Genomic DNA, 25,008 nt, shown 5'->3' on the forward strand with positions numbered 1-25,008 from the left:
CGTCAGGGTCTGATTTACGCCTAGGCTCTATTCTTCTGGCCCCACGTGGAGGACAGCCCCAGTGTTCCAGAGTGTTGTGGTCCAACTTAGGAGAATCAGGTAGGCTCTGCCATAATCATCTGGTCAAGTGCAAAGGTATAGGGATTCAGGGTGGAAAAGGATTGGGGAAACATTCAGGTTTTAATACTAGCAGGAATTAAGGTACAGAGAGCAAGTGAGAGCTCAATATATGGCATGCTGGGGACATCAAACACCAGAATGAATTTCCCTAACATGTGAATGTCTAGTGGAATTATAGATGATCTTTCTTTTCTTCTTATACACAAATTATTTCCTACAGTAATCACACATTACCAATATAATCAGAAAAAAGTTTGGGGCGTTATATAGTATTTAAGTCTATTTTCCTGTAGACCAAATTTACTGAACCCTAAAATTTCATTGCTAGAGAGGGACACCCACCCTTGATGCTCTCTTGGCCAGGGCTACTGTCTTCTCTACTTGATATCTGACAACTTTCGTTTTTTAAAAAATAACAAATTGAAGGAAGATCCAAAAAGAGGTTCACAGCAAATGTGACCCACTCATCTTATTTGTATTAACTGTATATCGTAGAAACATTTCAGAGAAACACTAATTTGGAATTGGCATCACCAGATAACGTATCCTTCTGGAAGATTATGTCATGACTCACCTGATTATAGATTCAGAATAAGAAATGTGCATGAGATTCATTTTGGAGTAATTAAAGAGCATCGTATGTATAGAAGTAAATTTTTAAAATTGTTTTTGATTGCTGAAAATATTACTGACTAAATGGGGATAATAGCTAGATGGCAAAGTTACAATTATAAAAAAATATAGAACCCTTCTAATTATAAAACAAAAACCAAGTTAGACAAATCAGTACCTGTGATTTCTCTGCTCAAGGAGCACACCCTGTGCTTCACTTCGGTGCCTCTGTCAGTACATTCCCAGCCTGGGCTGATGCTCCTCCTGGGCTGACGCTCCTCTTTGCCACCTCTAAGAACCCTGTTCTTTCTCAAGACCAGCTCAAAGGCGATCTCAGGATGGCTTTCCTATATCCCTGGTGAGATTCACCATTTCATCCCACTGTGTTTTATTCTTAGGGTCCAATAGTCCCATCAACCTGATCTCTGTATTTTTGACACTCTAATACTTAACCAATCAACTTCACTCATTTGCATGTTCCAGCCCAGGGTATACCACATTGCAGGATTTAATAAATGTTGCATAAAATGATTTAATATATATATTTTGATTCAAGTATCTTATTTATAAGAAAGCTGAGGAGCAATAAGTGCTGGCATGTGGCTGCCAGGGAATTGATCCAGAAGCCATGAAGAGGTATAGTTGGCTCCAAGAGATGCTCTTGAAGCCAAAGCTTACTGTTACAGGCCCATTATCTTGTGCATAGGTGACTGTAGTGACTTTCTAAAAGTCCCAGGAGATACAGGTTAAAGATGAGTAAGTGATTACATTTAAGTAAGTTTAAATATGATCAGAAAAATCAGATTTAAGTGCTTTGCTTTAAACTGACTTATCCAGTGAATGACTGGATAACATGGAAAGTAGGACTGCTACCTGTTTTAAAAATGAAGAGGCATGATTTCTTCTGCTACCTGTTTTAAAAATGAAGAGGCATGATTTCTTCTGCTACCTGTTTTAAAAATGAAGAGGCTTTGACCTGATTTTGTTGATCTCTACAGCTTCAACTTTCACCTCCGTGCTGATGATTCCTAGACTCTTATCTCCAACCTCAACGTGTCTTCTAAGGAGCTGATTTGAATATTCGACTGCCAAGTGGTCACCTACACTGGTAAGTCCTGCAGACACTTCAAAATCTGCATTCCCCAAACTGAGCATGTTGGTCTTCCAACTGACTCCCAAACTAATCTGCTCTCTGCTTTAGGAAAGAGTGCCTATCTATTGAGCCTACAGAGCTACAAACCCTGGGTTCATCTTTGTCCCTCTGTTGCTTAGTTATCAAGGGCTTTAGAGTCCGACCCAAAGTATCTCTTATGTCTGACCCCCATGCCCCATAACCATCGTCATGGTCTTAATTTAAGTCCTCGTCATTTAGTGTCTAGACTTTTGCACCAGCCTACTGCGTGGTGTGTTTGCCAACAGCAGTCCTGTCTTCTACCCACATGTCAAACCATCATTCCCTTTGTTAAAAAGCTACAAGATAAAACTCAAGCATCTTTATTATCAGTCCTCAACATATCTCACTAATTTAACATCCTTGCCATAAACCAACTCCCCTCCAGCCATACCTGTCCACCAAAGACACTGAGCCTGTCCATGCCTCTGCATGTGCTCATTCCTCCACCTTTTTTTCTCTTCTCCACTTGCCAAATTCCTACTCATCCTTGAAAACCGCTTCAAAATATCATCTGTTCTGCGAAGTCTTCTCTCACATTGAAAGACAGTTTGCTGCTCTCTTCTCTGAATTCTCGTGACACTTTGCTCAGAGTCTATTGCATCGTAAAGATCTCTTTACACTCCAGCCCCTCCCTTCCTCTGAGGACAGTGCCTTAAGCTCACTCCCACTTGTAGTCCTAGTACCTCCTACAGTGTCTGGCACCCAGAAGGAAGACTACCCTTTTCTGGTAAATATTGTAACCACTCTCAGGCCGTTTCCTCAAGAAGAAGAATCTTTTCTTGAAAATCAACTTAAATGTTTATAAAAATGTTCTGTAGAAATGAGAAGCAGAAAAGGTTAGATAAGTGAGGAGTTATTAAGGGATTCTTTAGTCCAAGCACTGGCCTTTCTGAATGAGGAAGAAGAGCAGCTGAACCGTGGAATGACAAAGCCAAGGTCGCATGGGAGTTCAGGGTAGAGCCTGAGTCTCCTGACTCAATCCCTTTTCCTTCTACCTCTCTGCTTATGGAAGCCCACCTGGCAAGGCCCCATCCTAGCATTGCCCTGAAGGATCTTCCTTTGTGATGTTTTGTCATGAGTGACATAGGCCATGTCCTGGGGAGACACACAAAGGCTTCATGCCACAAGGCTTCAAGCTATTTGGTTCCCTCAAGTAATCTCCAGAATTTGACTACCGTGACAGCACTCCTCAAATATTTGCTTTGGGTGAAGAACAGACCAAACACTATGTTTAAAATCTGATTTCTAAATTTTCAGTCTTAGAGGAGATACCATTTAGAGGAATAAACTCTTGCTTCTGATTTTTTTCAGCCTAATTAAAATATTTATTCTTCTTCCCAAACATTTCTTGGTGCTCATTTCCATGTCTGTGTTAAAATACCCATTTAAAGCACATAAGACATCAAGTTTCTGATGTGTTGTGGGAAAGTACTGGGTGAATTCTTTAGAGTATGAACCTTAAACAAAATTAATAATCACCACAAAAGAGAAGTTGTCATCATAAAGACTCTTGGTCCAGCATTCCTAAACAAGATAGAAAAAGGCCCAAACTCCTGTTTTCAAAGTATACGTAGGAGAAGCTGGGGAGAGCTGTTAAACCCTACAGGCAGAGGCCTAATCCTTGTCATGCAGAAGGCTGGCAGCAGCCTGCCACTGCTCCCAAGCCCAAGAATTCAAACATGAACTCTGACCTCCCGGGTCCAGGCAACTGCTTTATGAGTAAGTGTATTATAGTAAGGGATGGAGTGGTGGGCGGTGCCAGTGGTGGAAGGAGACACACACACACACACACACACACACACACACACACACGGAAAGAGAGTTATTAAGAGAGAGAGAGCAGCTGTGCTCAGCATTTCAGTATGGCCCTTCTGAATTTTCAAAGCATTTGTCAATCAGTAATTAACAATCTTGCTCTGGAGCCCAGAAAAACAGGTCATTATTATTAATTTCACACTGTAGTTACTGTAGGTATTGGAGACAGAGAGATCACAGTAATATGAAAGATGATTATGCTATCAAGCATTTGGGTAGCTCTTTCCTATTTGAGAATTATAATACTTAGAAAATTTTAGCCTTAATAATTTTTACATCACTATAATTTTAGAAATAGGTATACAATACCACCTATTTCTTCTTAGTTTTCCTTGCACCATACTGCCAGTATCATGACTAGAACTTGTACCCCAACTCTTCCGACCTTTTGGCCACATAGAGATTGGGAAAAGAGTGCAGAGGGTACCATATCACCTGATCCATTTAACTGAGAGCTGATGGAAAAGTATCTGACCTCCTACTGCTTAGGAGGTACATGTTTTGAAAGGAAGCCCATGCCAGGATAGTCAGAGTATTTGTCCCTACACTGTGTTTGAGTGTGTGACATCTACAGTATAATCACATAGTTCATAAATGGAAAAGAGAGAGAGACACACTTAGTTCATCAATGCCAAGTATAATTTCTGGCTCGTTACATCTGAGTAATAGAGATTGTTTTTACTTTTCGAAATATAATCCATGGGCTGGTGGAAGAAAACAAGAACCATGTCTTGTTACTATGGTTGAACCATGACTTGTTTTAAGCAGCCTAAAAACCAAACAGTAAAATAATCCCAAACCTGAAAAAAAATCCTTAAAAATAAATTATAAATGAGCTGAATGTATCTTTTGACTTCCTGTTTAAAATTTGTTGCTGAAAAATACATATCTGGGGTTTGATGGGCAAATAGCTAATCACTTATCCACCGGCACCCACCTTCATTCTGCTTAATTACATTATGTTCCTTTCACTGATATTTTCAGAAACTCGAGTCTTTGAGTACACAAATGGAATACACTCTTAGTAACTAACTGAAAGGAGAAGAGGAATGCTTCTACTAAGAAGGTAAGAGGCTATCCTACTTACACCAAAATAAATTCTGGATGAATTAAAGAGTTGAATACACAAAAATGGAACCATAGAAGATTGAGAAGAAAACAATTTAAAAAAAATAGCCTTTAAGGAATTGAAATCAGTATGTCAAAGACTTTTCTGCACTCTTCATGTCCATTGCAGCATTATTCACAGTAGCCAAGACATGGAAACATGGAAACCACTCAAGACCCCATCAATGGATGAATGGAATAAAAAATGTGGTATACGTACCAATGGAATGTTATCCATCCTTAAAAAAAGTAGGAGATTCTATCACTTGTAACAACATGGATGGATCTAGAAGAATCATGTTAAGTGAAATAAGCCAGGCACAGACAGACAGATACCACATGACCTCACTCATAATGTAGCATCTAAAAAAGTTGAACTTACAGAAGTAGAGAGTGAAACAGTGGTGTCTGGTGGGGGGAGGTTAGGGGGAAATAGAAGATATTGGTCAAAGGGTACAAAGTTTCAGTTAGACAGGAAGAATAGGTTCTGGTGATCTATTGTGCAGCATGGTGACTATAGCTAATAATAATATATATTTCAAAATAGCCAAAAAAATGAATTTTAAATGTTCTTACTGCAAAGAAATGATAAGTGTTTGAGGTGATGGATATATGAATTAACTTGATTTGATCATTCCACAATGTATACATGTATCAAAATATCACATTGTAGCCCAACAATATATACAATTATTATTAAATATATAATTATCAACTAAATATGAATTTTAAAAAAGCTTCAAGTAGTAAGATTTTTCTAAGCATGACATGAAACATAGAAACCAAACTGAAAAGACTAACAAATAAGAAAACATATAATTTAAATAAAATTTCTGTTCAGAAAAGAATACCATAAAGGAAACAAAAAGACAAGTTGAAAAAATATATGCAACATACATAATAGATAAAGATATGATTTATTTTGCAAAAAAATAATTCTTATACACCAAAAGTAAAAAGAGAAGTGAGCCAAAAAAATTGGCAAAAGACACCAGTAGACAATTCACCGAAAAAAATATAAACGAGCAATAGATAGTTATTTAACATTACTCATAAAAGAAATTCAAATTAAAATAGCATTGAGATACCATTTCTTACCCATGAAATCGGCAATTTAAAAAGTCTGATAATAATCACTGTGGGCAAGGGAGTGAGGAAAAGAGACTCTCCCACTTTCTGTTGGTGAAACTGATAATTTGGTGCTGCCCATTGGGAGGGCATTGTCAGTCTCTGACACAGTGTAAGAGTGTTTAAGCCCATGCTCTTTGATCCAGCAGTTTCATTTTGAGGAGTTGCACCTACAGATATGTTCACTGAGTGCACAAAGTCGTATGTACAAGGGTGTACAATGCAGAACTGTTTATTAAAACAAAAACTGGACTTAACCTAACAGTCATCAGTAGGGAATGATACATAAGTTGCAGTGTGTCCATGCTGTGGAACACTCTAAGGGTGTTTGAGAGAAAGAGGTAGACTTGGAAATGTTTATATGGAAAGACATTTCTGCCAGTTTTTATTATTGAGTGAAATGATGAGAACTGAATGTGGGGTATATTTTAATACATTTAAGACAAAAAGTAAATAAGTAAATGCATACATGCATATACTTATACATATGTACATATGCCTATGTATAATTAAAATTTATGCTTAGATATAAAATAAATTATTGATAAGGTCAAGTATGGGAATTGAGATGGGGGCAAAAAGGTTAAGGAAGGGAGCTTACTTCTCACTGTAGATTTTTGGGTCCTATTTGAATAATTTTTATACTATATATTCCTTAGATTAACAATTTGAAAAGGAGATGAGTGATTTCTTCATTTGCCCCTTGTTCCTGCAGTTCCTCACTATTCGGGTAACCCTCCAGGAGAAACCTAACTTTTGACTACTCCCAGCTCAGCTCCTGCATCTGATAAGGAACTCTCCAACCAGGTACAGAGCCAGCAGCAATGCTGGACCTCAGATTATTATCACGGTTTAGTTCTTGCCCACGCTGTGGCTTAATTCACTTGAAACAAAGTAAGCATATCTGGGTCATGTTGCTGATGTCATTTTAAGAAAAAACATCTCTGATCTTAGCCCTGTTACCACTGATTTTTAATTCCAGCTCCTTCTTGATTTTCAAGAAATACAGAAAACAGTCCTTACCTTTTTTTTTTTTTTTTTTTTTGAGACAAGGTCTCACTCTGTTGCCTGGGCTAGAGTGCCGTGGCGTCAGCCTAGCTCACAGCAACCTCCAACTCCTGGGCTCAAGCTATCCTCCTGCCTCGGCCTCCTGAGTAGTTGGGACTACAGGCATGTGCCACCATGCCCAGCTAACTTTTTCTATGTATTTTTAGTTGGTCAATTAATTTCTTTCTATTTTTAGTAGAGACGGGGTCTGGCTCTTTCTCAGGCTGGTTTCGAACTCCTGGCCTTGAGTGATCCTCCTGCCTCAGCCTCCCAGAGTGCTAGGATTATGGGCGTGAGCCATCATTTTTTCCTAATAGCCTTTCAGGTAATTTATTCACAACCTCCTGGCTTTCCCTGCCACCTACTTCATCACTTCCTCTTTTACCTCTAATTCGTGATTTTCACGGGTCTTCTAAGTGTCTTTTAAATATAACCTCAACAAAGAATGGTAAAAATTCCATCAGGGCACCTGGCCATGAAGCTGCCTCCGTCCCGCAAGGTCCACCCACATTCTGGGCTGGGCTAGTGAGTAGACATGAGCTCACACGCCTCCCTCTGTTCCCAAGCCATCCTACAGGGCCATCTGCAGAGCATCGAGGATCCCAGGGATCTGTCTTCTTATTCTGTTTAGGGCTGCCAACTCCTCGGTGTGTAAGACAAGGAGGCTCTCGGAAAATGAGAATGTCCTTCTTTCTTCTAAATGAATTGTCACTAGCCTGCGGGAGCAGTGGGTTCTGTTTTGGAGAGGATGGCTAAAGGTGACCTGTGGAAACCAAGTCTGGGTCCAGACATCGTCTGTCTCTCCCTGGCCAGGGTTCAGAACATCCACCCCTAACCCTCCAGACTTGACCCTGCCTTAGTCCTGGAGGCCCACCCTCACCCTGTATTGGGCCACGGAAGTTGCTCTATTGTGGGAACTCACTGGATTGTCAGAGATTTAGTTTCATTGATGGTGATGCCAAATTTTCAATGAACTGATATTTATAAAGTGTTCACATAACATGGGGGAAATGCCAAAGTTACAGTATTCAGTGAGACAAGCAGGAATTTGAATTGCTTATATGATCTTATAACAATTGTGAAAGACAAATCTATGCAAAGATAAAAACAACTAGATCTCTTTACTGGGAAATAGGTCATAGAGCAAAGTCCGAGGAATGAATGGAGAAATAGTCAGATAGAACACTGGAAAGGAATTGAAAGCCCAGAACCAGAACCATGTGTATTTGGGGATTGGCATGTGATAGAGGTGGCATTGCAGATTAGCGGGGGAAAGTTAGATTAGTTGGCAGGTGATGCTGGGAAACTAACTCACCTTACAGAGGAAAGTAAGATCTGATACAAACTCACTCTGCATACAAAAGTAAACTCTAACTGTACTAATGACTTAAAAGTAAATGGTAAATCTATGAAGGTAATAGAAGAAAAAACTAGAGTTTCACATGGAAGAATATATTCATGAGCTTGGGTGGAGAAGGATTTCTTAACAAGACTAAACATGCACAAACCATTTCACAAATAAGGGTTTCTGTTTAACACACAGTGATAGAAAAACTTAACAGATGTTGGGACTCTGAAAACACAACCCCAAAGTACTTTGAACCGAAAGATACTGGGGTGGGGGGTGCTCAGAAGTAAGGTGGTCACTCTGACCTCCCTGCTTGTTTCTGTGTGAGAGCTAGCCATGAAGAAATCCTCTGGCCTATCTTGCCTGAAAGTCACTCTTAAGACTCTCATTCTGCAGGAGTCCTGCCCTATACACAGGGCCAAGGAAGAATCTGGACGGACAGGCTAGGTCCCCTTTCCCCTCAGTTTATTGCCATCAGATCATATCCTTTTTGTGTAACCACATTTCTATATAGCTGTCCATTCTTCATCAAACCTAAGTGTAAAATAGACAGTTTTCCCCAGGTCTTCATTTCTGAGGTTTCTAGGTCATGTAAAACTCTGTTAAATAAATCTGTCATGCTTTTCTCCAGTTACCTGTCTTTATGGCAGTGTCACAGTGCCCCTTGTGTTGGGGGAGGAAAGGCATCACTCTCTTTTGCCCCTGTACAGATGAGTTACACACTGGGAGGAGATATTTGCAATGTCTGGAATGGACAAAGACCTAGTATTTAGAATATAGAAAGTACTCTTGCAAAAAAGAAAAAAAAAAAACTACTTTTAAATGCCCCAAGACAGAAATCCTATTAAAATGTAGGTGAAGGAAGAATCAGAGGAGGCAATTCACAGAAAGGAGAAACCCTCATGGTTAAACAGTACATGAAGCCCCCAGCCTCACTAGCAATTAGAGAAATGCAGATGAAAATGACTTTATATTTCTCATACTGGCAAATATTATAAAGCAGGATAAGACCTAGAGCTGGCAGCAGGTGGCAAAGCAAAGCACTCGAGGGAGCCTAGACTAGGGTGGGGGAGCTCCCTCTGGGGAGCAGTCTGATGGATATTCCTTCCTGTGTCTGGTATACAAGAATGCTCAAACAGGATTGTGGGGGTTCAGGGATATTCTTTGTAGCCTCTTTTTTGGTAACAAGAAGTTAGAGGCAGTCTAGATGCTCATCACCGTGGGACTGAGGAAGTGAAAGACTGCAGGTGAAGGGAACGGAACCCTAGGCAGCATACAGAAGCAATGAACTAAACACACATGTACAACAATAACAATATATTTTTCCATAGTTCCCATTAGAATACAAGCTCCATGAGCGCACAGATTACAGAGTTTGGATGGTGTTTAAGTATTCCCAGCCTCTAGAACTTTGAGAACATAGTAGATGCAAAAGGTATATTTGAATAAATGATGCATCTATACCTACATATCTAAATGCATTAATTAAATACATTGAAGTTGGTGCTTTCTTTGAGTGAAGGGGAGAAGAAAGGAAATAGGGATAAAGTATGAAGAACAACAAAAATATGTTAATAATGTTCCATCAACTGAGTCATAGTATTAATTTAAATTTTTGTAGCCGGGGGCAGGGAGGAGGAAACACACCAAAATGTGAATTATTCTTAAATGGTGGGATTAATGCTGATATTTTTGTTTGCTCTGCTTTTCTGTATTTTCTAAAAATTCTATCATGAAAAGTGTTTTTATTATCCTCAAATTCAACACTTGAAAATGCTCTTCTTGTTCTTGAGAGAGGCAATGCCCTCAATACCAAGTTTCCTTCCACTGCTCTGTGTATTGCCTTCCCACTTCTTATCTGCTCTGCTTCCCCCAAACACGACACGCATGCACACACTCACACACACAGGCACACACATGCACACACACTTTGATGGCTGAACCACATCTCTGGCTGAGTTTGTGCCTGGGTCAATAGAAAGCATCAGCAACCTCTTCTGTCTCCTCCAGACTAATCCTCCTACTAGGACTGTCTTTGGCTTCCCGGAATAACTGACCTCTGGCCTTCTGCCTTACCCTACTCTGAGCATTTGCCTGGATTCCTGGCCTCAGCCTTCCCCAATTCCTCTCAGCTTGGTGCTTCCCCACTACACTAGTTGAATAATGTCCCCTGCCCAGTGCATGTCTTTCCTGGAACTTCAGAATGTGATCTTATTTGGAAGTAGGGTAGTTGCAGGTATAATTAGTTAAGATAGAGTCCTACTGGAATAGGATGAGCCCTTAATCCAAATGACTGTCATCCTTACAAGAAGAACATCAGCACAGAAATACACAGGAGATTACCACAGGATAACAGAGGCAAAGATTAAGAGTGATGCATCAACAAGCCAAGGTGTGGTGAAAACCATCAGAAACCATGAAGAGGCAAGGAAGGATCCTTACCTAGAGCCTTTAAAGAGAACATGGTCCTACTAACACCTTGATTTTGGATTGCTAGCCCTTAGTACTGTGAGCAAATAAAGTTCTATGGTTTTAAATCACAAAGGTTGTAGTTTTTTGTTATGGCAGCACTTGGAAACTAATACATCCACCCAGGGGAGGGGAACCTATGGCCTTCTGATTTCAAGATTGTTCTTTTTTTTGAGACAGAGTCTCACTCTGTTGCCCTGGCTAGAGTGCCGTGGTGTCAGCCTAGCTCACAGCAACCTCAAACTCCTGGGCTTAAGCAGTCCTCTTGCCTCAGCCTCCCAGGTAGCTGGGACTACAGGCATGTGCCACCATGCCTGGCTAATTTATTTACACACACACACACACACACACATAATTTTTTTTAGTCATCCAGCTAATTTCTTTCTTTTTGTTTTAATAGAGATGGGGTCTCATTCTTGCTCAGGCTGGTCTCAAACTCCTGAGCTCAAATGATCCGCCCGCCTCGGCCTCCCAGAGTGCCAGGATTACAGGCATGAGCCACCATGCCTGGCAAGATTGTTCTTCTTTAAGCCCCAAAGGAGGCAATAAAAGCTTCATCTTTCTCTGCTGCACTCCTTTGAATAAAATGATTTGTTCTGTAAAATTTGGATTCAGAAAAAAGGCTGCACTTAAGGACCTAGATGGCCACATGTGGCTTTAAGTCTACAGGTTCCCCTCCCCTGCAAGGCCTTGCCTGTGTCCAGTCTTTTCTTGGCCTGGTGTTCTCAATATCTAAAGGCCCAAGGAAGGAAGAAGGAGGAAGGAAAAGGAGAGGTCCACTCCATGTCTTTGTTTATGCTAAAACAAGCTCCAGTTAAACAAAAATCATAGATAATATTTAACCATTTTCCTCTACTTAAACAAACAATTTATTGGGTCCATGCATTCAACAGAGAGAAAAATGTCTTTGGAATCTGGAAAAAGCTGTAAGAACAATTCTGGAGGCATTACATTACCTAACTTCAAATAATACTGTAAGGTAGAATAACTAAAACAGCATGGTACTGATAGGAAAGTAGAGACATAGACCAATGGAACAGATTAGAGAACCCGGAAATAAAACCATCTACCTACAACCAATTTTTGACAAAGCAGACAACAACATGGGGAAAGGACACCCCATTCAATAAATGGTGTTGAGAAAATTTGATAGCCACATGCAGAAGAATGAAACAGGATCCGTATCTACTGCTATATACAAAAATTAATTCAAGATGGACTGAAGACTTAAATGTAAGGTATGAAACCATAAAAATTCTAGAAGAAAATATAGGAAAAACTATTTTAGACATCAGTCTAGGCAAAGAATTTAGGACTAAGACCACAAAGGCAAATACAGTAACAATAAAAATAAATAAATGGGACTTAATTAAATTAAAAAGCTTCTGCATAACAAAAGAAATAATCAGCAGAATGAACAGACAACCTATGGCATGGGAGTAAATATTTGCAAACTATATATCCTAAAGGACTGATATCCAGAATCTACAAAGAACTCAAGTAAATCAGCAAGAAAAAATCAAACAACTCCATTAAAAAGTGGGCAAAAGTCATGAACAGACGTTTTTCAAAAGAAGGTAGACAAATGGCCAACAAACATGTGAAAAAATTATCAGGGAAATGCAAATTAAAACTACAAATGGATACCATCATACCCCTATCAGAATGGCTATTATCAAAAAGTCAAAAAGCAATAGATACTGGTATGGATACAGAGAGAAAGGAACACTTAGACACTGTTGGTGATACTGCAAATTAGTACAATCTCTGTGGAAAACAGTATGGAAATTCTCAAAGAAATAAATGTAGACCTACCATTCAATTCAGCAATCCTACTACTGGGTATCTACCCAAAGGTAATGAAGCCATTTTATCAAAAAGACACGTGCACATGAATGTTTATCGCAGCACATTTAACAACTGCAAAGATACGGAATCAATCTAAGTGCCCTTCAGTTCATGAGTGGATAAAAAATGTGGTACACACACACACCCTCATATGTATACACACACACCATAGTGTACTGCTGAGCCATAAACAGGAATGAAATAAGGTCATTTGCAGCAATGTGGAGGGAGCTAGTGTGAAGTATCTCAGGAATGGAAAACCAAGCACCATATGTTTTCACTAATAAGTGAGAGCTACAAGATGGAGACACATGGGCACAAAGCAGTATAAAGGACATGAGAAACCGAGAAGAGGGGAGGGCAGGATGGGGGGGGTGTGGGAAAATACTTACCTATTGTGTACAGTGAACAGTATTCTGGTGAAAGGCACACCAAAAGCTTTGACTTAAGCATTATACAAGATATTCATGTAGTAAAAACACTTGTAGCCCCTTAATTAATATTTTGAATAAAAAGTAATAAAAAAATCCAGTGGAGTCCCTTCCATTCTGGGGCTATCACTTCTGCACCCACTTTCTAGTGGTTCTGCTTTGCAGTGAACAGTTTAGCCAAGCCTGGGACATACTCTCTTCTACCTCCAAAGATTAGGGTGGAAAACTGGAATCTGCGTCACTCTCCTGCCCTCCTACTCCACTGGGCTTCTGCTTTGGAAGGGAAGTTAAAGACCTTGCTCCGTTCTTCCTCCTTTCCCTGTGTCTCTCCACTGCTTGGGTCACCACTGTGAAGCACCGAGAGGTCCCAGAGATAGGAGAAGCAGGATCCTGGGAGGCTTAAATAGAGCTTTCTTTCTTCCTTAAATAAGAAAGCTGTCCTGGGAGCAGCCATAAGCCAGTCACCTTCTCTGACTGTGCTGTGGCTCCACCTGTAATGAATTCACCCACTAGCTGAGGTGTGCTGGTCCTTGTGTAATCATGTGCCACTCACCCCTTTCTTGGGAGGATCTCATCTTCCTACATAAGTCTTCCAACTCCCCCCATGTTTGTGCTCTTCAGTCCATTTTCTACAGCAGGTAGAGAGGATCTATCCAAATTGCAGATATGAGTCACTCATTTCTAAAAGCTTCTGATGACTCTCCATTCACTTACAATGAAGTCCAACTTCTTACATATGCCAACAATAGTCAGGCCATAGCTGAGGTCCTCTTCTTCAGTATCCGTATCATGTGCCACTTCTCCCGTTTACCCCCAACAATAGATCCAGCCCCTGCTACTCACAGTTGTCTCAGTGGGCTTCTCTTTCTCCTTTTCAGCACTGGGCTTTTTCATGTGCCATTCTGTGCCTGGAACTCTCTTTCCCATTCCCTGTTGTTTGTTATCTCTTTTATACCATTGGACTTCAGTTTAAATGGTGCCTTTTCTGAGACATCTTTAAACACATACACTGTCAGGTGCTCTGTTAAGTCAGCTCTGAATATTGTACTTCCTAGCAGGACTTGTAATGCTATGTTTATTGGTATGATCATATGAAGAATGCCTATCTTCTCTACTAGACAGTAACCTCCTTGAGGGCAGGAACTTCATCTTGTTTATCTTAGCATCTAACGTAGAGTCTTGCTCAGACTAATGGCTTAATAAGTATTTGTTGCATGAATGCTGAATTTTCAGAGAGCTCTCTAATCAGTTCTGATATTCTGTGAGTCTGCAGTCCCTGTCCCCACCCTACCATCCTGATAAATATTTTCCATATTTACTGCTAATAAAACATGTGCTTCCATGCTGATGGTGTGTGCAGCGTACTTGATTAACGCTCCCTTACTATGATTAACTTATATAGCATTGTAATGTTTTTTCAGAGAACAAATTCTGCATTTCCATTTGATTTAATTTGTGCTACTACTTATTGGCTAATATTCTCAAAGAACTGTCTCCGTTTTCTCCATATCTCTGATATTTCAGACTGATAGCTGCACTTGTGTAGGAAATGATTTTTCCCATTTTTTGTGTGTGTGTAGTGATTAATCTTTTCCAGAGAGATATTTTTCAAAAAATAATCTCTGTCTGTATTTGGCAGGAGCTCTGCCTGCCCATTTCCTCCCTCTCCCTCTTCTGCTTCTCTATCTTCCCAGCTCACGTCGCGTCTTTTCACAGTAATATGTTAGCACTCTAAGCTTATTCCGTTTTCGTGGTCTGCATTTTTCCAATTGGAAAATACTCTCTTGGCCTATTTTTAACCGTTGGAGCTCACACATACAGCCTAGACATTTTCTTGTTCTGGAAAGATCTGCTGAGGGGGTGGGAGGCTTAACAGAAATCAGGAAGAGCCTCTGAATAGAGGAGGTGCTGAAATTTAAGCTGTGTTTATTGGGAGGAAAAGTTGTGGCACTGAAAATCCATTAGGCTTTGGGAAACAAAAGGGATCTCCACTGAGCTGTCTGGTGAAAAATTATTGGTGCTTATTTTGTGTCAGGCTGTCTGCAAAGAGTTATATATTCTTGATCTCATTTAATCCTCACCAACAACGTGGGAGGTCATCATTCATTTATTCATTCACCGATTCATTTATTTATTTACTGAGCGAATATTTACTGAGTACCTAATACTCTATGTGCCAGGACGTTAGAACATTCTTAGCAACTTGGCGAATAGCGATGTCACTTATGGAGATGGACAGGTTAGGGTAAGATTAAATGTTTAGGTGGGGAAAACAAGCATTCCATTTTAGACAAGTTATAACTGAAAAACAATCATGGGTCGCATGATGATGTGTCAATCCACGATGGACCATAGATGACAGTGGTTCCATAAGATGACAGTAGAGCTGCCCTATACAGGTCTACCATTTTTTATCTTTTATACCATATTTTTACTGTATCTTTTCTACGTTTAGGGAAGTTTAGGTACAAAAATCCTTACCGTTGTGTTACAGTTGCTTGCAGTATTCAGCACAGTAACACACTGCACAGGTTTGCAGCCTGGGAGCAACAGGTTATACCATACAGCCTGGGCGTGTGGTAGACTGTATCATTCAGGTTTGTGTAAGTACACTCTGAGGTCCGCACAACGATGAAATTGTCTAATGATGCGTTTCTCAGGGTGTACCTTCATTAAGTGACATATGACTATATCTCATCCTCCATTTTTTAAACAAGAAAACTAACTCCCAATAGATGCCCATGATTACATGGCTGGTAGGAGGCGGAACCAGTCAGTCTGATTCCAGGGCCAAGTTCCGTGCTCTCCTCTCCTCAGCCCTGAAGGAATGAAGCTTCGCTGCTCTGGACGCTCACCAGAGCCTGCCCCCTGCCCCTGTCCTCTTCTAGCAAACTGGTCTTTTGATCCTCCCCCTCAAATACCTGCCACCCAACATACACTGTCCCCCTAATACTCTTGGGACAAATCCTAGAAGAGGAACATCATCTAATTTCAGGCATTATTTGTGACCCAATCAAAAGTTGTCATTAAAGGACATATTAATTAGCTCATTTTCCTGTGATGACTCGTTAATGAATGCTCTGGCAAAAGTGCTCCCCAGATACTTAGGCAGAAAAATAGAAAAAGACAAAGCTAACATGAGCAGAAGTCACCTTTGTCCTTTTTCCTGAAATAAGCCAGTCCCTGGGTCTTGTTCTCGGTTATGGGGCCTGTGACCAGTTTCCCAGTGTGGACCTGTGCAGGGGCCTGCCCCCACCGCACCTCACCTGCGAGTGCTTAGTGAGTGGCAGCTGCATCACTGCTTGCTCCAACGCAGGGCTAGAGTGACAAAGGCTGATCCCTGACAGTATTGGGATGACATGCAGTCATCCCTCTGTATCCTCAGGGGATTGGTTCCAGGACCTCCTCCATACCCAAATCCGTGTATCCTCAAGTCCCTTACATAAGATGGCATGGTATTTGCATAGAACCTACGCACACCCTCCCATGTACTTTAAATAATCTCTAGATTACTTATAATACCTAATGCAATGTAAGCGCTATGTAAATAGTTGTACTGCTTTTATTTGTATTTTTATTGTTATATTGTTATTATTTATTTTGATTATTTTCAATATGCAGTTGGTTGAATACATAGATGCAGAACCCAAGAATATGTAGGCCGACTGTGTAAGCAAGTGGTTTGAGGACTTTTCTGCCAGATTCTCTCTTAAACACACACACACACACACACACACACACGCATACAAACACTATACAAAACTTCCTTTTAAAACCTGTAGCCTTCACAGCTTAAAAAATATTTTCCCAATGGAAAAGAATTTTCAAGTCATTTCCTGCATGTTAAACAAGCATTTGTTTATTCTACCAGCCAAGCTTTCAAACTTCAGAGAAATGTATTTTCTCAGGGTGTTGGTCTATGAAATTTAAAAATCCTAAAACTATTCAAAGCATGTAAGAAACCGGTACAAACACTGGAGACTGAGGCAACAGGCTTATGCAGCCTTTGGTACTGCCCCTGGCCCAGGGTAGGCCCTTCCTCACACTTCCTGTCTTCCTGGCTGCAGATGGCCATAGGTCAAATGTGCCCTGAGCTCTGTCACCACGAGACAGTCACTCCTCTCCTCTCCCCTTTTCCATTTTGATAAGTTTGCAAGCAGATTACAAACTGTCATCTCAACATCTTTACCTTCCACAATGGTATCTCACTAGAGATCTTAGCAGGTGGCAAATTGGTCTAATTTATCATTATTTGCATTTTTAATTTGTAGTATTTTAGGCCCAGAGAGTTTTTTATGGGTCTTAAGATGGCAGCACAAACATTGATACATAATTCATCATCTATTTTTCATAATACATGCGGTTAACAATGCACTGATAAACAGAGAAATCATTAATGGTTTAAGCAGGATGAAGTTACAGCTTTAGTGTTCTTGCCCCCATTCTTCCCCTCTGAGGTCTCCAAAGGTAAATTGCTTGTAACTGAAGCAGAATTGGCAGCCTCCATGCTGACATTTTGTCAACAGGAAGAGCCTTCTCAGCTGTAGCTTTGCTATTCTTCAGAATGAACGATTGTTAAATAACCGAGATAGTGTTTGTTGGGCTTCCACAGTCCATGATCTGAGAACATTAGATGCTTTTAAATTTAGGCAAGGGGTGAGAGAGCAAGAGGGATACCTCCATCTCATCCTTCTGAAGCCCTAAACCTCACTCTGCAAATACCCTCTTGTCATCCCTTCTTTCCTCATCCCTGCTCTGCCCCACCAGACATTGCTGCTTCCATAACACTGAGTTGGAAGAGGGGTTAACTCCTCTAATTATTTTGAAATAATAGCTCCACAAATAAACAACACATATAGACAAATGTCCAGGAATTTGACTGGGAAGCAAATAAAGGGTACCAGCAAAATAAAGAGGATCCTAAGCAATTTTATCAGAAAGATGATCAGTGAAGAAGACCAAGCAGACAAATTCAGGAGAGCTGCAGAGACCTCCCTGTGTTCTTGGGCAGGAGCTATAACCCAACTGATACACACAAATCCATTATTTTTCCTTGCTACTCCCAGTGCCTCTACCCAGAGAAAGGCAGTACCACCAGGATGAAGCACCTCTGAATAGTCTAACTTACACCAATCACCTCTGTCTCCAGCTCCTACTACACAGATAAACCAGTGAACCAAAATGTCATTTGTCAGCAGTGCTCCCAGGGCCCATTTTAGGCGGTGTGGGTAAGACCAAGAAGACACTTTGCCGTCCATGTGCCATGTAATGCAGCATAGGACTGGTCCACAGCTCTTTAATGTGTGTGGGTTTTGTCCCCCCAGCCAGCTCGCAACCTTCTTTAGAGCATCCTATTAAATCCATATGTTTAGGAAGAGTTTCAACCACAGGTAAAAGTCATCACTTGCTTCATCAGTTGAAATGATTACCCTTTTAGGATTTCCTTCATTCCCTTCATCAAGTATTTTTGGAATGGTCACTAGTTTACTGGGCCCCATTCAAGGCACTGGGAAGGCCCTAGTGACCATATTGAGTTTTAATATCTATCTAGATTCTAGACCCAAGAAGATTAGAGAGACGCAGAAAAATAATGGCTTGGTAGTGGGCATCTGACTCCAGCCACTATTTACTGGACACCTTGGTATTGGCTGCACTTATTCTTAATAACTATACTCTATTCTGGTAATAAATTAAAATGACTCCAAAAACAATAGCATAGACAACGGAATCCAGGTTTTTCATATTTTCTGGATGGGAAGAGTCACTCCCAGAATGAGTGTTTTTGAGGATGTGGAGGATGATGTGTGACATTTCCAGTGAAAACCTAATGGGTTTTTACACAGTTGCTGGCATCAGGTCATCTCCACAACACGTGACTGCAAGTAGCAACGTGTAGTGCCTGGAAAGACTCATGAAGAGTGCATTTTAGAACTCACACTCTTGCTGTTCATTCTTTTATTACGATTTGACTTCTCTCCTGCTAAGCCACTCTCTTCTCTGAGAAGATTTATAATATCAGGAATGCACATCCAGGGTAGTTGAATAAGTAATAAAGTTCTGAAGGAACCGTTATGTTAATTTATAATGCACCATTTGTCGACAATTTGAAAGACATTAATTCAAACAAAGGTAGCTAGGGGGATGTTAATAGCCAGAGAATGTATTGATGTTAACTCTCATTCTGAGTAAATCATTGCATCGTAGAAAGGATTTGTCATCATGTTAGTAGTGTTCTTAATTGTTCACAATTTTCATAATTTACTTTTTAAATCAAAATATCATAGTAGATGCTTTGAACAAACTTCCAATTTTAGATATTACATGCACTGAAATATGCCAGACTTTAGGTTTCAGTGAAGGAAACAAATGGCTCAGATGTGTTTCCAAATGTTAGTCTAGCATCGTTTTATTTAGTAAGGCTGGCATGCTGCCGCATGTGTGATAAGTAGAGAATTGTGCAGTTACCCAGATAATCTGATCCAAAGACATTTTTTGCTTGAATCTTTTTTTTTTTTTTTTGGCCCTGAATATTTGAATTAATTGGCTTAGCCATTCCTTTCTCATGGCCTGTACAGAATTCTGAAGACTGAGGAACGAGCAAAGTTCTAACAGTCTTCCTTGGGACATATTTGACCTTAATCTTGGTAGGTAAGCTTTGCTGTACAAATAAAAAAGAAAGAAAAGGCAATAGCTACATTCCTTGAGAGCTTCCTTGGGTAATCTCTATATCTACATTCACTAAGCTTTTTAGATGAGGCCATAAATAATGCAGGATTTAGGTAAGTGGTTCCAATTCAGTGGATGGGTTTTAGATAAGGGGACAAATGGAATAAAAGTAGCTTAATTAAAGGATCTTTAGTTACAATTTGTGGTGCCTTTCCACTTCCTGTTGTCCTGGCCTTTCTGTCCCTGGCTGGTGACACCAGCCTCTTCCTACAGAGAGGGTTCCATGGCCTCACGTGTACACAGCTTAATTGTCCCCCTAATCAGTGCCTTCCCCTCCAAATTCTCCAATTCATCTTATATACCAGTCAGATAAATTTCTCAAAGTCTACTTTTCATCCCTTTACTCCCTTAATCACACACTTTAGTGGCTCCCCATTTCCTGCAGGATAACATTCAAAGTGCTCAGCCTGGCATGCAGTGTCCTATGCATTTGCTCCTGACTCAGCTCTTCAGCGTTCCTCCTGTAGGCCTATAGGAAGTCTGCATTGTGTCACATGGAGCTTCTCATCAGTCTCCTTCCTCCTCTAGGCCATTCTGGGCCTCATCTTCACTTGCCTCTTCCAAATGCCCACTTCTCTTCCCACGGATCCAGTGCCTCCTGCTCAAAGGCCCAGTGCAAGTCCATCTCCTCCTCTGAGGCCTCCCTGAATGTGGCCCAGGGGCTCTCCCTTGCTGTGAGTTGATACCCATCCTTGGTCACCCAATTGTATCCCACAAAGGGCCAGCTCTTGCACTCACATCTTGTTTGGATAATGAACTTTTCACTTGAGGTGACATCTTTTCTCAGCTCAGTTGTGAGCCCTGTGTGTGATACCGCTTTGTACATTTCATGGCATCTAGCACATAGTATTCTCTGATTGAATGGCAGGATGAGAAATAATAAGCCCAGTTGTGGCTCCTACTCCTCCTGCTGCACCTTCTGCAGTGAGGAATCGTTTCATCATTCAGATAAAAACAAGTGAAACTCTAAGAAGCTCAATATACAAGCAAGGTCTTGGCTCTCAGTTTCCTGGAGTGGCTAAGAGTTCTAGGGACTGAGAACCTAGATTAGAACAATGGTGTTACTAGTTATTAGCTGAATGATCTCCTTTCTACTTCTGTGCCCTCATATAAAATGGGGATAATAATAGTACCCATGTCATACAGTTGTTGAAAGAATTAAATAAGATCATAGAGGTAAGGCAATTAGTGCTTGGCACACAAGTGCCCATTAAGTATTTGCTCTTATTATTACTATACATCATATAAAAGAATTTCTTACATTAGCTCCAATCTTCTTTTTTAGCAGAAGTGTCAATTAACAGTAAAAGCACAGGACTGCTATTGAATAATGGACTTTGGAGATGGGTTTCCATCCCTCAGCCAGGCCTGGTAGGTCATGGTGCTTTCAGGGTGACTGAATCACAGAGCTGTGCCCTGGGCACATCTGTTGGGGAGACGAGCTTACCTCTACAGAGGCAACTTTGTTCTTATTTTCATGTACCTCCTCCTCAGTCCATTGACAGGACAAAAGCAATAGCTTGCTTGGTTTAAGAAAGGCTGCAGCCAAGTCTTTCCACTAGACTGAGACTACCAGGCAGTCAGGATGGAACAGAGGTGCGCACAAGACAAATCTAACCCATGCAGGTGAAACAATCAGGAAGTCCACGCCCTGGACCAGGAATAACCCCACAGTGTTAGGTATCCCAGAAAGGCCTGAGCTCCCTGGGGCCCAGTGGAGGCATTTTACACCAGAGCCACCATATAATCCTGCCTGCATGTTGCTCATCTTTGACTGAGTGGGTTTGTGCTTAAGTCATGTCTTACCACATTAGTAGTTTAAAATACTGCACCCAAAGGGCTGCTTTTCCCTCAGGCCTACATCTGACAGGTAAGGTGTGTCCCTCTTCCTCCCCCTGAGCTTGCACAGCAAGACCCTGAGGCTTTCACCCTTTCTCAGACCAGACGACAACCTGACACTCATGCGGGAGCCCACTGGGCACTCTGTCTGCGGGGTGGCAAGTGGGAGTTACCTTGAATTCAGTCTCAATGTTGGCTAGTCTGGCTAGCTCGTTGCTTAGCTCCAAGGCGGTGAGGACAGGGTCTTCACTGGACAGGGACAAGTAGGCGGCACTGGCAAGTCCTTTGTAGGCATTCATGCGCGAGCGCGAGTGGCTGAAGGAGTCTTTCCTCTGCTTTTCCGTGCACTCGTTGCACTTGCAGAAGTAGTCATGGGGCCGCTCAATGCGGGCGCCCTTGAGCAGCAGGATGTGCACGATCTCATACTCCTGGCAGTGGGCCGCCAGGATGATGGGTGTGATGTCGTGGGAGAAGCGCGTGCCGTCCTCGTCGTAGGCGTAGAAGTCGTCGTCGCGCAACTCCTGCTCGAGCGGGCTGAGCGTCAGGCGCTGCCCCTGCGCGAAGGCCGGGTGGTTGAGGATGGCCTCCACGATGCGCACGTAGCCTTTGCTGATGGCCAGCAGCAGCGCGTCTCCCACCCGCGCCAGGTTCTCCTTCTTGAGCAGCAGCTCGGTGACCTCCAGGTGCTCATTGCCCACGGCCAGCTGCAGCGCGTTCTGCCCCATGTAGTCCACGCAGTTGAAGTTGAGGGTCTTGGACTCCTCCAGCATTTTCCTGACTACCGGGATGTTGCCATACTCGGCCGAGTCCAGGAAGCGCTCCTCCTCCGGCGTCAGGCTGGTGCCCTTCGCGTTGAACATGTAGGCGGGACCTCGGATGGCCTGGCGTCGGCCCTTCTCCCTCAAGGTCGTGTGCCGGCGCTGCATGTTTTTGAAGGTGCTGCTCCCCAACCTGTGGGGCAACAAGGCAGAGGTGCTCGGTTACTTTCCCAGGGGCTTGCAGGTTCCCCAGGGCAGAGCAAACGCAAGTTGTTGAGATACGAGAATATCATGCTTGGAATCTTATGAGAAATTATGAAATCTTATTGGAAATCATTGTCTTAATCACCGAGGTCAACACAAATTGGATTACCTGGACTATTTTTCCAAGTGGGAGAATACTTAGTTGTGCAGACTACATACCCTTGGGCGGAGAAGCTGGCCACGGGGATTTGGGTACTGGTGTGCGGAAACAGGCAGAGGGCTGTGGTTTTATTTCTGTTACTATAACCTTGGGCAAATCCCTTAACCCCTGTGAACTTTAGTTTTTTTTTAACTGCACAGCGTGGATAACTTTGTGTGCCATAGTGTCCATAGGAGGATTAAATAAAATAACTTGCGTGCATAAAGTACTCAATTCACGTTGGCTTTATTTCCTCTCTTCCTGTCCATTTCTGTGCCTAGTTCTCCAAGGGCTGTGCCACTGAGTTGGCCACCGCCGACATGCTGCCTTTGGTTCCAGTATATAGCTGCCCAGGGAGCTCCTGCACGGTGGCAAAACTGCAACAGCATGCCAGCGTGGCCACACGGGTCTGTTTCTACTTGCTGTGTTATTCTCTATGGGGACTGTGTTTTCCGGTCTCCTGGCAGCTTAAGCACCCACTAACGGGCAAGATGTGGCAGCGAACTGGACTAGAGTCATTGCCGCTTGCTGATGCCACTGAAGCAACCACCCTGAAGGAACTCAGCCGTAGTTTCTTAAGATTGAGCCTGGATTTTTATACAGATGGAAGAAATAGGTCAATTTGTATGCTGAGTTCACTTCTAAATTGTTGCTCTTTCCCATTGTGGCATAGAGTAGAGGTTAATACTACTAATAACAGCAGTTAACATTTATTAAGCACCTATTTTATGTTAGGTACTATACTAAGTCTGTCACATATAGTAATTTGCATGAAACCTATGAGAAAGGTGCTATGATTATCATCATCTCAGATGAAGATAACTAACAGCAGGGCAGCTGGAAGACAGGCTTTGAAGTCAGAAGGTTTAGGGCAGGAATCCTGGCCCCACCATTTGTCAGTCTTACAGCTTTGGACAAATTACCTAACTGTAGTTTGCAAGGTTTTAAAATACCAAACTAGAGAGAATAACACCTATTGTGTAATTCAAGCTCAATTCAGGATATTCTGCCTCCAGCGAGGCTTGAGATCTTGAGCAGGTTCCTGGCTTCTAGGTCTCAGATAACTGAAATAGAAGGGTTAGATCAGATGTTTCCTAATCCTCTATCTACCTGAACATCTTAAACCTTTGTGGTTTTCTAATTGGTGCTACCTCTGTTTTCTATTCTCCTTTTCTAATCTAATCACATTATTCAAATACTGTTAGAATGGCATAAATTTTAACAAAAGAGTATCTGTTCTAATTAGTAAGTACTTAGGGATTTATTTTTTAAAACTATTTTTCATGGTCCCAGGAATTGCCCTTTTGTTTTTAGTTATGTCTCCATGCACAAAGAGTACTCAGTATTTCACTTAAGACATTCTTAATAATAAGCAAACAAAAGTGGTCACAGAGGAGGGCTTTTAAATTAAACCCAGGGTTTTGAGATTTAAAAAGTCATATCAGTTAGTTTTGTGAATTTTTAAATTTGGGGATCCATCTAGTTTTCTGCTTATTTTACCTTTTGACCCACTTAAACCCCTTTGATTTTAGCTCCTTGGGGGCTCTGTCTCTGGTATTAATATAAAGCAAAGAATGGAGATCAGAGCTTGGGATTCTAATCTTCCCTGGAGCTGAGTCACATTTCCCTTTGGGAAAAGCTGCTGAACTATGCTGTGGAGAAGCTTCTTCATCTGCAAAAAATAAAAAGAATAATTATGGCAACTCCCTCAAAAGGCAACTGTGGGTGATAAATCCTAATAGAGAGTTCTGCATGCCTTTAGGAAGAACATCTGAACTGCCATCCACTTTTAAAAAGTATACTTTGATGAAAGATTGCTGGGGAAACGATTGTCAGAATTCAAGTTCCTGAGCTGCTTCTGAGCACATTTCTTTCAACAGCACCATCCTTCCAGGGAGAAAGGCTGCTCATTGGTGCCAAAGGCAGACCTTGGATTGGGAATCCCACAGAAACCCTTACAGGGAGAAAGATTCACAAATAGTGTGCAGGCATTTATTATTATAGCTTTTTCAGAAGAAGAACACTGATCGAGTTGAAAGCTAAGCAGTCACCCCCATTTGTATTTCCAAAGGGCCTTGTTTTAGGGGAGGTAATGAACTCAGTTTTAAGGCCTGTCATCTGGGCGGGCGCGCACGCACGCACGCACGCACGCACACACACACGTAGGTAGAAGCTGAGCCCAC

The 25,008-nt window shown here is 41.6% G+C and overlaps 1 protein-coding gene across 4 annotated transcripts in view; it reads right to left on the minus strand.

Moving 5' to 3' along the window:
- TRPC7 (transient receptor potential cation channel subfamily C member 7) overlaps positions 1-25,008 on the minus strand; it is a 126,186-nt gene that overhangs the window by 95,599 nt on the left and 5,579 nt on the right. For all 4 annotated transcript variants that reach the window (XM_075996370.1, XM_075996369.1, XM_075996368.1 and 1 more), the window contains exon 2: positions 21,838-22,615. In XM_075996370.1, the coding sequence (XP_075852485.1) occupies positions 21,838-22,615 (778 nt within the window). The remainder of the gene's footprint in view (positions 1-21,837; positions 22,616-25,008) is intronic.

This window comes from Microcebus murinus, chromosome 21, assembly GCF_040939455.1.
Source record: "Microcebus murinus isolate Inina chromosome 21, M.murinus_Inina_mat1.0, whole genome shotgun sequence".
Classification (NCBI taxonomy): Eukaryota; Metazoa; Chordata; class Mammalia; order Primates; family Cheirogaleidae; genus Microcebus; species Microcebus murinus.